The 14,812-nt window shown below is 46.0% G+C and overlaps 1 protein-coding gene across 7 annotated transcripts in view; it reads right to left on the bottom strand.

Annotated features, from left to right (window-relative positions):
- COL6A3 (collagen type VI alpha 3 chain) overlaps window positions 453–14,812 on the bottom strand; it is a 92,249-nt gene continuing 77,889 nt past the window's right edge. For all 7 annotated transcript variants that reach the window (XM_018040704.1, XM_018040741.1, XM_018040698.1 and 4 more), the window contains 5 exons: window positions 14,100–14,779; window positions 12,130–12,393; window positions 10,975–11,073; window positions 2,815–2,979; window positions 453–1,259 (listed from right to left, as the gene is read on the bottom strand). In XM_018040704.1, coding sequence (XP_017896193.1) covers window positions 1,216–1,259; window positions 2,815–2,979; window positions 10,975–11,073; window positions 12,130–12,393; window positions 14,100–14,779 — 1,252 coding nt within the window. In that variant the 3' untranslated portion in view covers window positions 453–1,215. The remainder of the gene's footprint in view (window positions 1,260–2,814; window positions 2,980–10,974; window positions 11,074–12,129; window positions 12,394–14,099; window positions 14,780–14,812) is intronic.

The raw sequence follows: 14,812 nt of genomic DNA, 5'->3' as shown, positions 1-14,812 counted from the left end.
AAAAAGACACTTTATAGTTTGTCTGAAACTCCAGAAAGGGGATGGGGAGTCCTGGGCCAGCGACCTCCCACTTCTCAGCCACTGTGGATGGAAGCAAACAGAATCCCCATGAAACGGTTATCTTAAAGAGGCAGTGGAGGAGACCCTGTCTCTGGGACACAACTACAAGTCAGAGGGGAGCATGAAGGCCAGTCTGGTACTTAAGACCAGGGAGACTCCAGGGACCCTAAGCGAAGACTGTGATCCACCTGGTCATGGGGCGCTGGAGGGCAAGTGGGCTGGACCCACCGGGTCTCCCGCGCACTGTCTGATAGAGCACCTTTGCCCCTTCACTGGACATCACAGGGTGATATGCAAGACTATGCACCTGGATAGGGCCCAGTTCCCCCGGCCTAGGGGTGATTCTGACGACAGATGCTATATAGAAACAACACAACCAAGAATGCCAAATCCACACTTTCAATATACTTTATTAAAAAGTTTCTTTGTATAAATTTCCTAAAAATTTTAAAATTAAAATTAAACCCCACCCCCGCACAAAAAAAATTTTTTTAACACACACACAACATTAGAGGAATGCCAACAAATCTTCTCTATCGTGACTTTCTTTTCGTTCTTTAATTAAGGCATTGGTCCCACAACAGTGCACCAAGATTAAGGGATTTTGCTTCCTTCTAACTAGTTTGTTAGAAGCTTTAGAAAAAGAAAATCAGCTCAAAATCTATTTCAGGAGATTGGGGGCAGGGGGGATGAAAAAGTTGGATTCTTGTTTCTTCTCCATACACAGGCTTTCCATCTAAAGTCATGCTTAATAAAGAGGCGAGAAAACGAACCAAGCAGAAGTATATAGGATAGCTGTGAAGTCAGGGGGTTATTTTCTAGATTTTACACTTGCCTGAAAGAGGCATAATGTGAAACTCCAGAGGGAAGTTGAGTCTATAGGAATGTTCACATAAACGCCAGCAGTGGGTAACGGTTACACAACGTTCAGAGTGTACGATGGAATCGCCCGGAGACGAAGAGGGTCAGGTCCACAGACACATGTAGCACCATATTGATAGGTTATGCGGCAGAGACTTCCTCCCAAGTCCGGGTGTAAATCAAAGCATGAAACGGTACAGTGCGAGGGAATCTACACCCGGAGCTCCTACAAAGACGACCGGCGGTGGCTGACTCCTTCTTCTTCAAGAGGTATGTGTCGCTGGTCGGCCATGCCTAGGTCCCCATCGCGGCGATAACCCCGGGCTGCTTGATGGGCACTGGGCGTGGATGGAGGGGAGGGGAGGGGATGAGGATGGAAGGGCAGAAGAGGGGGGGAAAGTCACATTACTGACCCGCAAGAATACCGTGTTTCTCGGGAAAATGGTCCATGGCCTCTGGCTTTCACCATCAGTCTCACTCTTCAGCTTGTTTCCTTCAACAGCTCCCCTGGAGTTTCCTGGCCTGGACTTCGGGGTTCTCTGTGTCCTCTGAGCCCTTTCTCTCTATCTCCTGGTATCACCCGCCTGGGCATTAAGCAAATTCAGCACTGGCCCCAGACTCCCCGTGTAGCTGTTGTGACTCTATTATCAATCAAGTTGCCTAACATGACAGAGCTATCCGATGACCTTGCTGTCAACTGTGTTGTTTAGAGGAAGCAGGACTATTTAAAGACGAATAGACTATACAGAGACTTCCCTGCAGCTCGAATGGTAAAGAATCTGCCTGTGAGGCAGGAGACCAGGGTTCAGTCCCTGGGTCGGGAAGCTCCTCTGGAGAAGGGAATGGCAATCCACTCCAGTGTTCTTGCCTGGAGAATTCCATGGACAGAGAAGCCTGGCGGGCTACAGTCTGTGGGGTCACAAAGGGTCACACACGACTGAGTGACTAACACACAGACTATACAGAGGCTTCCCAGGTGGCGCTGGTGGTAAAGAACCCACCTGCCAGTGTGGGAGACAGGAGACCCAGGCTTCATCCCTGGGTCAGGAAGACCCCCAGGAGGAGGGCACAGCAACCCACTCCAGTATTCTTGCCTGGAGAATCCCATGGACAGAGGAGCCTGGTGGGCTGCAGTCCTTAGGGTCTCAGAGTCAGACATGACTGAAGGGACTTAGCGCAGACTATATATACAGGCGCTCCCACGTGGCACTAGTGGTAAAGAGCCTGCCTGTTGATACAGGAGATGTAAGAGATGTGGGTTCAATCCCTGGGTCGGGAAGATCCCCCGGAGGAGGGCACGGCAACCCGCTCCAGTACTTTAGCCTGGAGAATGCCATGGACAGAGGAGCCTGGTGGGCTCCAGTCCATAGGGTCGCAGAGAGTCAGACACGACTGAAGCGACTCAGCACACAGACTATATAGAGGTTCTTATTAATTTTTCATTACGTTATTTTCCCAATAATCATTTTTGTTACAATATTTATGAACAGAAACCTAGTAATATTTCTTTTTTTTTTTTTTTAGCCAGCAGGGTGGCATGTGGGATCTTAGTTCCCCAACCAGGGGTTGAACCCACAGCCTCTGCAGCAGAAGCATGGAATCTTCACTACAGGACTGCCAGGGAAGTCCCAGCAGCTTAGGAATATTTCTAAAGGGTGAGGAGTGGTTAGCCATATGTTTCCTCATTGGCAAAATTACAAGTATGCTTTTAGGAGATAATAATAAGTCAGAAAATGAATACCATGTATTGTATTTGTACAGCTTCCTCATCTGAAAATTCAATTTGCCTTCTTTTTCAAATCTATCAGCATAATTAAACATCTCTAAAAGACGAATGCTTGGCCTGGATCCTTTATCTACAAAAACCACAAATACAAGATCAGAATCACTTACCAGGAGGGCAAACCTTTTCACATTCATCCTGCGAATTAAATCTGTTTTCGTTTCCACCGCAGCCTCCATACCAGAATCTGGCGCAGTTTTCAGTTATGGAATCATAGTACCACTTTAATACAAACTCTCTGCAAGTTCCGCCGTCCTTTGGCAACTTACATATATCTTAAGGAACAAGATGGGGAGAGAGGATTAATGCGGATGTGTAAGTGACTCTGCTCCTCGCACGAGGAACTGAAGGTCTAATCCCAGCGCTGTCAGAGACAGAAGGCAGAAGCGTTTCCAGAAGGAAAAATTCCTTTACCCCACAGAGCCTCAGTCTCTTTACTGTCAGGGGGACATAATAATCACCTACAGCTTCGAGAGCAATAAATACAATCCTATCAATAAAAGGGCTTCACAGACTGCACTTGGAATCTCAAATGTTGGCAACTATTATCGGATGATTTCAGATGAAATGAATTTGTTTTCCCCTTTCCAATCACTGAGTCAGTTAGTCTACGGTTCTTTCAATGCTCAACTCCCAGAGAAGCAGCCTAAATTTTAAAACCTTGGAGTTTTCTACTCCTTGGCAAAATGGCAATTATATTCTGTCAGAACACTGTTCAAAAACAAGACTCTCCATTTCACTACAAGCCAAGCTGATGAAAAACAAAAGTCAAAGTGGGAAAAGAAAATCCTTTATGAGTCTGTGCATATATGCATATAAGCGTGTGTATGTAGCTACTAACTCTGTGGCCAGCCAAAGTTAACAAGCCAAAAGAAGTGCTAACACTGATGTAAAACTCACGACAGTGAAAATGTCACCTAGTAAAGCTATTTTGAAGACAGAGAAGCATTCTTTTGCCAGTTAAGGAAGTCTTTTATGTTTTGAATGCATTTTAAATGCATGCTTCTGATACAGCCCAGCTGCAGAGTGAAAGCTACATTTTCCACCATGCCTGGAGAGAAAAGTCTACAGTTCACACACAGTAAAACTTCTGTTTACAGAGTTTTTTTGGCTAACTCTAGATCGGGCTGGGAGAAAGACACATTAATATTAATATCAACTGTTATCTGAAAATTTGAAAAATGTAAAACAAAGCCCCTGGAGTGGACAGCGCTACTTGTTTATGTAACTAACATGTGTGAATCACTGCTCCCCACTACACACACACACACACACACACACACACACACACACACACACACCAGGCTCACATCTCCGGGGGCCTTCTCCCCAGCTGCAGGGGTGGCAGGGCTGGTGAGCTTCTGCAAATGCTGGTTGATACCAAGAAGTTAAAGGAAAGACCTGGGTCTTCGGGTAGAAAACCAAAGCTTGGGTCAGCCAAAATGGACCAGCCTTATGGGCACAGGATTGAAGCTCAGAATTGGTCTAAGACACTGTCTGGTGACTCTGGGGAGGCTGTCACCCCTGCAGGAGGAAGGTGGCCCCACAATTACAGCATCTCTGAGTTGTAGACTTTTCAGAGGCCCAGAAGGCCAGCAATGCTACCCAGAGCTTTTTGAAGACCTGAGGAGGCCAGGATAAAGTGATGACCCAGGTCTTTCCTTTAACTTCTTGGTATGTTTACGGTGCAGATAAAATATGTGCAATTGTGTTCCTTATTAGTTTAATGGCTTCAAAACAGGAAGGTTTAATTGCTTTCGGACCAGACATTATTGACATGATGTAAAGCGCTTCCAAACCTCTGAAGCAAATACAATTGGCGGGAATGCATAAAACTTTCCCATGTCTATATTTTGAGTACTGACTCAGAATTACCAAGGAAATATTTTCTGCATTTTTGACTTTATTTTAAATGTAGTTGTAGCTGTATGTTAAATGTAGTTTCAGGTCCTGACCAATAGAGTTTCATTTCATAAGACATTTATGCTTCACAGTAAAAAAAAAAAGCCAAATGCCCTTGGGACCCCTCATAATTCAAACATGGTAGCTGACTTAGCTACCTTCTCGTGCAGCAATAAACACACTGCCTTGAAGATGGCTATGTCTCTTCAACCAAGGAGAAGAAGTGTTTGTAGCTATTTAATATACCTCAACTTGTGGGGTTAAGTTAGTTCTTTAAATTATTATCAACATAAAGTCATATATTTTCCACATCACATCATTTTATGGCAGCCAATGCTATGTATTCATGGTGGAACATACAAATACTGGATCTCATCAAATCCAAGATACCTTAATTTTATGATGCATTATTATTTTATATTCCACTAAGTAAGAGGAAATGCTGCCAGTAAGACACAACACGTCATCAACTCCAAGTCACATTTCCATTTTGGAAGTACTACAGTGGGAAAATTTGTGCATCTTAGAATCAATAAAGTAAGCAAAACATTGGTGAACTTATTTCCTTCTCAGCTGTGTAACTGACCCAGGAATGCCTGCTCAGACAAAACATGGTCATTTCTACAGACTGCTAATTTCTAGAGTAACTAAAATGAATGCTACCGATTTTGTTAGTTATTTGACTCCCTTTGGCACTGAAACATCTCTTCATACATAGGCAGGTCAATAATTTAGGATTCATTCTATAATACTAAAAAAGCAAATTTTCTGAGGTCTTTTTCTTTTTCTTTTCTTTTTTTTTTTTTTTTGCTGTTTGAAACCCTCAGTCTTTGCTTTACTAATCATATGCATATAAAATATCTCTCCAAGGCTTCTGCAGCCAAAAATAAGAGAAGGAGGAGAGAGACGGTTAACAGAAACCTAATACAAATGACAGTGTCCTCAAAACCAGCAGGAACAAAGCATGCTACAAAAAATGCCTAGCACAGTCGGTGCTTTTTTTAAGACTGTGATAATCACTGAAAGATTCATTTAATTGCTACTAAATGCTATTTTCAGGCAGCAAATGCATCCCAGAAAACTGGGTGTGTTTCTTTTAGATGCTGAGAAAAGCAAAAAGTGGGCAGGGATTTTTTTTTCTTTTCACAGGGCTTGTTATATTTTGTTGAGAAAAAAAAAAAGTATCAACCATTTAAAATGGAATCCTGGGGCTTCCCTGGTGGTCCAGTGGTTAAGAATCTGCCTGCCAATCAAGAGGCCCTGGGTTCAATCCCCAGTCGGTGAAAGCTGCACATACTATGGGGCAACTAAACCTGTGCACCCTGACTCCTGGAGGCCACACACCCAAAGCCTGTGCTCTGCAACAAGAAGCCACTGCAATGAGCAGACCACAAGCTGCAAGGAAGAACAGACCCCCACGTGCCGCAACTAGAGAAAGCCCACGCACAGCAACGGAGACCCAGCACAGCCGAAATGAATGAATAAATGTGTCTTAAATAAAATGCAATAGAACGGAACTGTGTAGTACTGCAAAGCCTGGAATACTCAACGTTAGTAATGATGCTATCGGTCTGCAGCTATAGTCAACTTTCGTCTCAAACTGATGCCTTACTCACATTCCACCTCACACTGATGCTACACCTCACACTCCATGCAAAACAGGGCCAGGCCTCATCAGGGGAGACAAAAAATCCTTTCGTGAGGGTGTCCTCACATTTGGGGCCTGGGTCACACTTCTGGTAAAGAAGTGTCTATTAAATGTGAATTTCCAAAGCGGCGAACAGTAACAAATGCCAACGAAAACTCAGGTATTAGTACTGTCCAGCCTTCCTCCCCCTCACTGGATGCCATGGATCCGAGACTTGTTCATTTCACAGGATTTGGGCCCACAGATTCCTGCACAGATTCAAACATTGGTCACCATGTTCCCCAAACCCAGAGTGGCTAACTATGACAAAATTCATTTCCCAAAGACAGAATCAAAACCTAGCAAATCTTTTATTCATGAGGTAAAAAAGGCACACACACATAAAATAGTGTCTAGCATTTACTATGCAAGAAAGGGCCACATCTCTGCAAGCACAAACCACTTTTCTAGTGAACTGGTGCTGCAAAAAAACAAAAAGAATCAAACCGTATTCACGTTCACATAAAAATGCTAGGTTTAAAAATGATACTTGCCTGAACCGTCTTGAAAATACAGGTTTGCAGAAAGAATGCATATTGTGGCAACTGACATTTAGATGTGAAATATACATACAGCTAGGGAGGAAGATACAGTTACTGTACTTGTAAAGTTTCTTATAAATGATTTGTTGTTACTCCTTTTTCCTTTCTGCCAAAACATGAATATTGTTAAAATGTTTTACCCCCTGGGGAAATTTCTAAAATGCCTTAATTGTATGGGAGAGAGTGAAGGGAAGCACTGGGAGGGAGGAAAGCAAGCTTCCATCTCCTGATCTGTTTATGCATTTTAAATTTATACATTCTAAAGTAAATACCCAATTAATTCAATTCGAGAAGAGCTTTCAAGACGGGGTATGTGTATATGTGTGTGCGTGTAACTCCATATGTTCACGTGCAAATGTTTACTAAGTGACTTCTCCAGGCACAGCACTGTTTTGTTACTTGTGGGCTAGAGATCAGTTGTGCAGAAGCTTGTTAAGAAGAGCAAGTAATTTATACTTTCAGACTGACTTGAATCACTGGGGGAAAATAGACATACATGTGCGCACGCACACACACACACACACACACACACACACGTGAAATAGCATTCAGGTCCTGGGGCTGAGGGTTCTGTACAGGTCAGAAGGAAGGAGAAAGGTTTTGGGTTCATACACATCTAACTACCAGTCGTCACCTTGAAAGACACATAAGCCCCGGCTTTAACATCTCTTTTCTCTCTGTCACGTGAAGAGACAAGACCTAAGCGTTGAAGGTGTGGATTGAGAATACCTTCCTACTCCTGAATCTGTGACTCAGTCTTAAAAGACAAGACAGCCCAGCAAGATGCCTGTTTAAAGACTGTGTTGTTTATATTAACTCAACACTGTTTATATATTCTTATCCCTTCTGGACCACACATAAGACCAAACACAACCCCAAATCTCACTGTGCAGTTTATTTCCAATTATTTTCTCTCACCGAAGCATCACATTTGCTAGAAGTTTCACCTTCCCCACACTCTATGAGGGGTGAAGTTACCAACGAGTGGCGACAATGTGCGCAGATCTCAGGGACTCTGAAGTCAGAATGTCACCAGTCCTGACCCCTATCTTTGGTGAACTTACGGCTTCTCTGAACTCAAGCGCCATGTTGGGTGGGCTAGGGGCTGCAGAGAACCCCCAGAGCAGAGACAAAAGCTGATCCATGGTCACTTGATTATAAGCTGAAATCAAAGGGGTTGAAAAAACTCTAATTTGAAAAGATACATGCACCTCAATGTTCACAGCAGCACTATTTACAAAAGCCAGGACATGGGAGCAACCTAAGTGTCCATCAGCAGGGAAACGGATAAAGATGTGGTGTGTGCATACAACGTAATGTGGCTCAGCCACGAAAAAAGAATGAGAGAAGGCCATTGAGCAGCAGGGATGGGCCCAGAGATGGTCTTACTGAGTGAATGAAGCCAGAGAAATAGAAACACCGTGTAATATCATCACACGTGGAAGCTAAAATACGACACAAAGGAACTTACCAAACAGAAACAGCCTCACAGACAGACATAAGAAAGAAGCCTACGAACCCGAGGGGCATCACAGGGGAAAGCAGGCAAGGGAGGAGAGGTAGACGAGGAGTGTGAGGCTAGCAGATCCAAACCACTACTCATAAAGCAGACAAGACGGACCCTTCTGTTCAGCATAGGGAACTATATTCAGTACCATACGACAACCCATATGGAAAAGAATATATATGTACATCAGAGTCATTTTGCTGTGCATCGGAAACTAATACAACCTTGTAAACTGTAATTCAACTCTACTTCAGTAGCTCCGAATACATAGACTTCAATAATATAGCTCAAAAGAGAAAGAAAAAAAAGAAACAGAGGCACTGAAACTTCAGTTTCCTTCTACCTCTCAAACCATCACGCCACATCCTTACTGCCATTTTTTCAGTCTAAGTTAAACGTCATAACATTGAAAGTTTTTATAAAGTTTTTTCACACAATTCTTAAGAAGTTGAAACTGAATCACCCAACGTAACATGAATTTCTGAATTATTCCCATACATTTATATCAGGAAAGAACTTGGAAAGCCCGGAGGAGCCTGAAAAACACCTGGCTCTCTGATGCTGGGAAAGATTGGGGGCAGGAGAAGGGGCGACAGAGGATGAGATAGTTGGCTGGCATCACCGACTCGATGGACAGGTTTGCGCAAACTCTGGGGGACAGTGGAGACAGAGGGGCCTGGCGTGCTTCTGTTCATGGGGTTGCAGAGAGTCGGACAGCTGAATAACAACCTCTATCACAGACCAATTCCTAAACTTGTTTCCAAATATAAACTATTTTGAAACGTTTTGCAGCTTTATAAGTAGTTGTTTTGTTGACCCTTATTAAACATCTATGTATGTAAGAGTTTCATAATTCCTGTATTGACTTCATTATCTTCTCTCTAATAACTCCTTATGTCAAAAGTCATTATGGGTTATGGCTGAATTAAGAGATGATAGATAAATGTGAAAATACAGATGTAGATATATACACATGTATACATGGACGGGGGAAAGTCCCATATTCAATGGAATAAAATACTATCATAGTAAAAGACAAGACTCCTCCAGAAACAACTAAAAGAACCAAGTCCTATATTTCCAAGCAGGCCCAAAGAGATGGAGGTGTGGAGGAGGAAACCACCCAGCTTCACTTAAACGCAGGTGAGCTAGGATACAGACTCTACAAGAAGGGTGAGGTGGAGCAACAAGGATCATTTTAAAACTTGCAATGGAAAGAGTAAAATGGGGAATCCTCACAGCTCAAAAAATGAGCGTGCTGCTGCTTCTGATGATACAGGACAAAGTGGGAAAGCACAACTGCTTTTACAGCTAGGATCTACAAAAGCGGCTCAGCACCCAAGAAATGCCTTTCACCCTAATCCATAAGAGAAACAAACTCTGTAAAGAAATACACCTTCCTCCTCCTGACTGGGGCCAATAGGTTGTTGCTGTTCAGTGGCTAAATCCTGTCCAACTCTTTGCGACTCCATTGACTGCAGCATGCCAGGATTCCCTGTCCTTCACCATCTCCCAGAGTTTGCTCAGATTCATGTCCATTGAGTCAGTGATGCTATCTAACTAGCTCATCCTCTGGAGCCAACAAATTAATTTCAAAACTAACAAACTGTCCCCATAATTAGTGGAAACCCTTTGCTTTGGGGTCTATAAACCAATAAGGTATCTAAATCCCATGGAATTTGACTGTGGAATTAATACCAATATCTTTGGCAGAATACTCTTAAGCAAAGCATACTGGCCATTTCAATAACCGTTTCCCACAGATGAACAATCACAGCTCACGTTCCCCTGGAGAGGTTATGGGTCACCCAGAGTTCCACTGCCCAGGAAGAAAAACAAGAAACAGCTGTCACTTCCAGGAACACGTCTAACTTGTCACAGATTTCACATAGACCATGCACATGCTTGGCTCAGGCCCAAGAGAAGGGCAGGCTCGATTAAGCCAGGGTATATGCGGAGGGAACTAGGGCCAGAGCAGCGATCCCGTGGGTCACTTCCAAACCCGCGGATTTCATGGATTCCAAACTGAGCTGTCTCGTGTTCTTCTGAGTAGTTTCTTATTAAATTAAATCACTGCGCAGATGAAACCCTATGCCGTGCTGCATCACAGATCGCAAATAAACTCAAGTCCCAAGATGAGGCACTGGGGAAATGACTAAGGGACTCATGAGTTCCTGGCTACAGTTCCCCAAAGCCGCCCTTGGTCAGCTTTTTCTAAGAACATCGGCACAGGCAAGGTAAGCCACCATTTGGAACTTGGAATATGGAAGTTAAGACCAGGATGGACCACACAGAGCCACTTTGGAACATTCTCCATACAAGTCACTCCTGGTCTAAGAATTAGAACCCCAGCAGATTAAACTGTTCAGAAGAATTCTCTTTTTTAAAAAGTAGTATAATTTACTGGACTTTCTCCTTTTAAGTATGAAGTATGGAGTTCTGCTTTTAGCTCCGCTTTTGTTTTCAATGTTTGGCCTCACCACAGAGCACGTGGGATCTTAGCTTCCCAACCAGGAATCCAACTCATGCCCCCTGCCGTGGAAAGACGGAGTCTTAACCACTGGACCCACCAGCGTAGCCCCAAGAATGCTTTCTTAGCGCTGCAACGCACCTAAGGTTTTCAACGGCTCACCTGCTTTACTCCCAGCCAACCGGTCTGTGCTCACCACTAGGTTGATGGTTGCACTAGAAGCTGACCGCTCTGCTTGCGGAGGTGGAAACTGAATTTTCTCTGAAAAAGAAAAAGATTCACCCCTAGTAAGTAATTTGGAAAAGTAAGAGACTGAGGCAGGCTTGCTTTTCTGAATCATGTCTTAGGTAAGGATGGGCCACTGAGACACAGAGCCCCAAGAAGTCTCTACACACACGACTCCTGTCCAGTGTCTGCACGTCTGATTCATCTCATCAGGCAAACAGAGAGCCTCTGAACTTGGGACAGGCCCTCACAGTTTCCACGTAACTTCTGCTGTTTCCGTCCTAGGAAACAGAGCCCTGGGGCTGAATGGTCTTTGGACTCATATCTTTCTGCGTTGCATGGTAACAGATGGGAACTGCCCATCCTCATTCATAGTTCCTTGATGTGAATGACACTGGCCCAGGGGAAAAGAGTGGGAGCCTCCCCCTCCACGTCCCAGGAGCGGCAGGGGTGGAGAAGAGCTGGGGCTAAGGGAGGGGTGTCCAGGAGAACTTGGGGGTGGGGCATTGTCCTAAACAGAGACCGGGAAAGCACGCAGGGGCAAACCCCGGGGCAGCACGGGCACCACGGGGCCCACACGGCAGAGGGCAGAGCAGGACACCCTGGGCCCGGGGGAGGGGCACGCCGGTGCCCTTTCCGCAGGGCTGTGGACGTCCCGCAGTGCTGGGACGGTGCAGCTCCAAGGGCTCCCTGGTTACTCCCTACGGAGCGCGACTGGGGTGTTTTCCGTTCACTGAACACGAAAACATGCTTCTGACGCTCAGGCACGGCGGGTGGATGAGACCCAGCCAGGTTCCGCGGGCATATTTCCTCCTCCCTGGGAAGTGGCTACACTCGGGCCCCGTGGGTCAGGGCTCCTCCATCAAGTAGCCCAGGACCCCAAAGGCAGGGTAATAGTTCACAAGGAACCCCGGTTTCTCTTTTGTTAATTTATCGAGTTCGGTACAAGCAGGAAGTGCAGGATCTCACTGTAACCTTGTTGCTGTTTTTCAGGACAAGGTCCAGTGCATGGGAATTGGTCCCCTGACCGCCCCGTTTGATGTCTTGTGCAGAGAGGGGTACCGACTGTCCTTCAGGCGACCGAGTACTTACTCGTGCTGAAGCTGCCTTGGTAGACGGCTCTGACCTGAGACCTCAGGGAGCAGGTCACCATGACGTGGTAAGTCTGCCCGGGGACCAGGCCCCCGATGACGCGGTCCGTGCCAGTGAGGTTCTGCCTCAGGACCACAGCCTGATCGTGGGCCGAGGTGACGGTGAGGTTGTACAAGTAAGGGCTGGGCGGCTCGGGCCTCTCCCAGTGCAGCCTGGCACTGTTCTCTGTGACCTCGGACACGTGGACCTCGCGAGGTGCCTTCACTGTGGAATAGAGAGTGTAGGGAGCATGAGGTACAATATGCTACCCTGGGGGCTTCCCTGGTAGTGCAATGGATAAGAATCTGCCTGTCAGTGCAAGGGACACAGGTTCGAGCCCTGGTCCAGGAAGATCCCACACGCCAAGGGGCTGCTAAACTGGTGTGTCACAGTTTCTGGAGGCCGTGCACCTAGAGCCCACACTCTGCTCAACAGAAGCCGTGGCACTAAGAACCGTGACCGATAACCCAAGGGGAGCCCTGCTCACTGCACCTAGAGAATAGCCCTGGCATCAAGGCAGACCCAGCACAGACAAAATCAAACAGATACACAATTTTTAAAATGATATTCATAAAAAAAATCTTTAAAAAATGAATTGATAAAAAGTAAAACCCTAAATGACTGTAACACATAGGCCAGAGATGAAATCTGAAATCTGAAAGACATGTACCAGTAGACAGTTGATCTGAAGCTTAGGGGAGGCAGAGGAATAATTTCTCATTTAAGCTCCTGAGAAAGACTGATGCTGTAACTACCAGCATACGCGAAATGTGAAATTCACAGTAATCAAAAATCTCATCTTTTATCCACCAGGTGTAACACTACCTTTTTTTTTTTTTCTGTTGAAAATCTAATTAAGAAGATACTTTGAAAATGCACAGTCCAGCGTGCTCAATCTGAAATCTTCAAGACAGAATAAGCCCCATCATTAACAGTCTATTAAATACACATCATGGAACTTCAGGGAATGACCTGAAATTCTTGGAAGGAATCCCTGCTCTCTCTCTGTTCATAAAATGAAGACAATGTCCACTTTTTCAAGAGCACATATATCCTGCCTTCACTTTTCAACTCAGTTTGTGACTCCAAAGGAACTTCTAAGTGTCTTCTTTGAGGAAAAAATAAAACAACACAGTCTGAGTCCTGTGAAGCCCGCCTGCCCCTGGTAATCCAGTCCAGCCTGGAATGTACTCTTCCCCGGGGCAGTACCAGCACGCAGTCCAGCCTGCAGGGACAGACAGATGGTCTGGCTCTAACTTTCCTCTTTGCTAAACAAAATGCCCCAAGGTAACCACAGCACAAAGCCTGGGCTTCCTTTCTGTGGGTATGAGCTTCACAGTGGGGACAAGGCTTGTAACTGCAAAGCTCCATCCAGAACTTTGGGGGTCATAGTCTGAGGGAGGGAGGTCTAGCTCCAGAACTAAAGCCTAGAAACATCTTTTTCACTGCCTAAGAGCTGACAACAGGCTCTATCCTTCTCTCAGTCCCTCAGCGGGGTCTAAAACTCTACATTGGCTTAGAACTTCTCCCTTTAGCCTAAGACAACCACATCTCCAGCTGGGGCGGGGGCTGGCCACATGCTAAATCCCGGAGAGAATGGGTCACTACCAAGCTCACCTGGTGCAGGCTTGGGGTTGGGGTGGGGAGCATGGGAGAACAGGCAGCAAAGGCAGGGGGATTTATTTCACTTGCTCTTTGCATGGAACTCATCAGCCTCGCAGGGTGTGCGGCAAGGGAGAGAAAGATTGCTTTTGAATACAGAAAATAAGCAATGTTCTGGTAATTCCACGCTCAGATCAGCACCTTTCAAGATACTGCATCTAGATGTCAGATCCCAGATCAAGGACTGTGTCTGCTTTGCTTTGTAACAGGCTCGGGGGACAAGCCTGGACACAATAAATGGGAACAGCGCGAGCTGGAGGCTTTCTTACCCACAGGCTTAGCAGTGGCGGGCCTGCTGGCAGCCATTCTGGCTCCCTGGGGCCTGGGGGCCTCGGACCTCGTGGCCGTGGATCTGGCAGCAGCGGGGGGTCTGGCAGGGGCAGGTTTGGCTGCTGCAGGCTTCGCGGCCGCTGCAGGTCTGGCTGTGTCTGCCTTTGCAGCCTCGGGCCTGGCAGCCACAGGTTTGGTGGCCTCAGTCTTGGTGGCCATGAGCTTTGCAGCCTCGGTCTTGGTGGCTTCAGTCCTGGTGGCCATGGGTTTTGCAGCCTCAGCCTTGGTGACCACAGGTTTGGCAGCTTCAGTCTTGGTGGCCTCAGTCTTGGCGGCTACAGGCTTGGCACTGTCAGTCTTGATGACCTCTGTCTTGCTGGCCACAGGTTTGGTGGCCTCAGGCTTGGTGACCACAGGTTTGGTGGCTTCAGTCTTGGAGGCCTCGGGCTTGCTGGCCACAGGTTTGGTGGCCACAGGTTTGGTGGCCTCAGCCTTGGTGGCCTCAGTCTTGGAGGCCTCAGATCTCCCAGCCGTGGGTCTCTCACCCGCAGGTCTCATGGCAGCTGGCTTTGAGGCTGGCAGGTTCACCACTGTTACTGGTTTGGTGGTGGTGATCACTGGCTTTGTTGTGGTCACCAGTTTGGATGTAGGACTTGAAGTGACGTTATTCGGAACATTTCTGTTAAAATATATTAAATGTTATTTTGACTTG

The sequence above is a fragment of the Capra hircus genome, chromosome 3 (assembly GCF_001704415.2).
Source record: "Capra hircus breed San Clemente chromosome 3, ASM170441v1, whole genome shotgun sequence".
Taxonomy (NCBI): domain Eukaryota; kingdom Metazoa; phylum Chordata; class Mammalia; order Artiodactyla; family Bovidae; genus Capra; species Capra hircus.
This window is presented reverse-complemented; position numbering and strand designations above follow the sequence as displayed.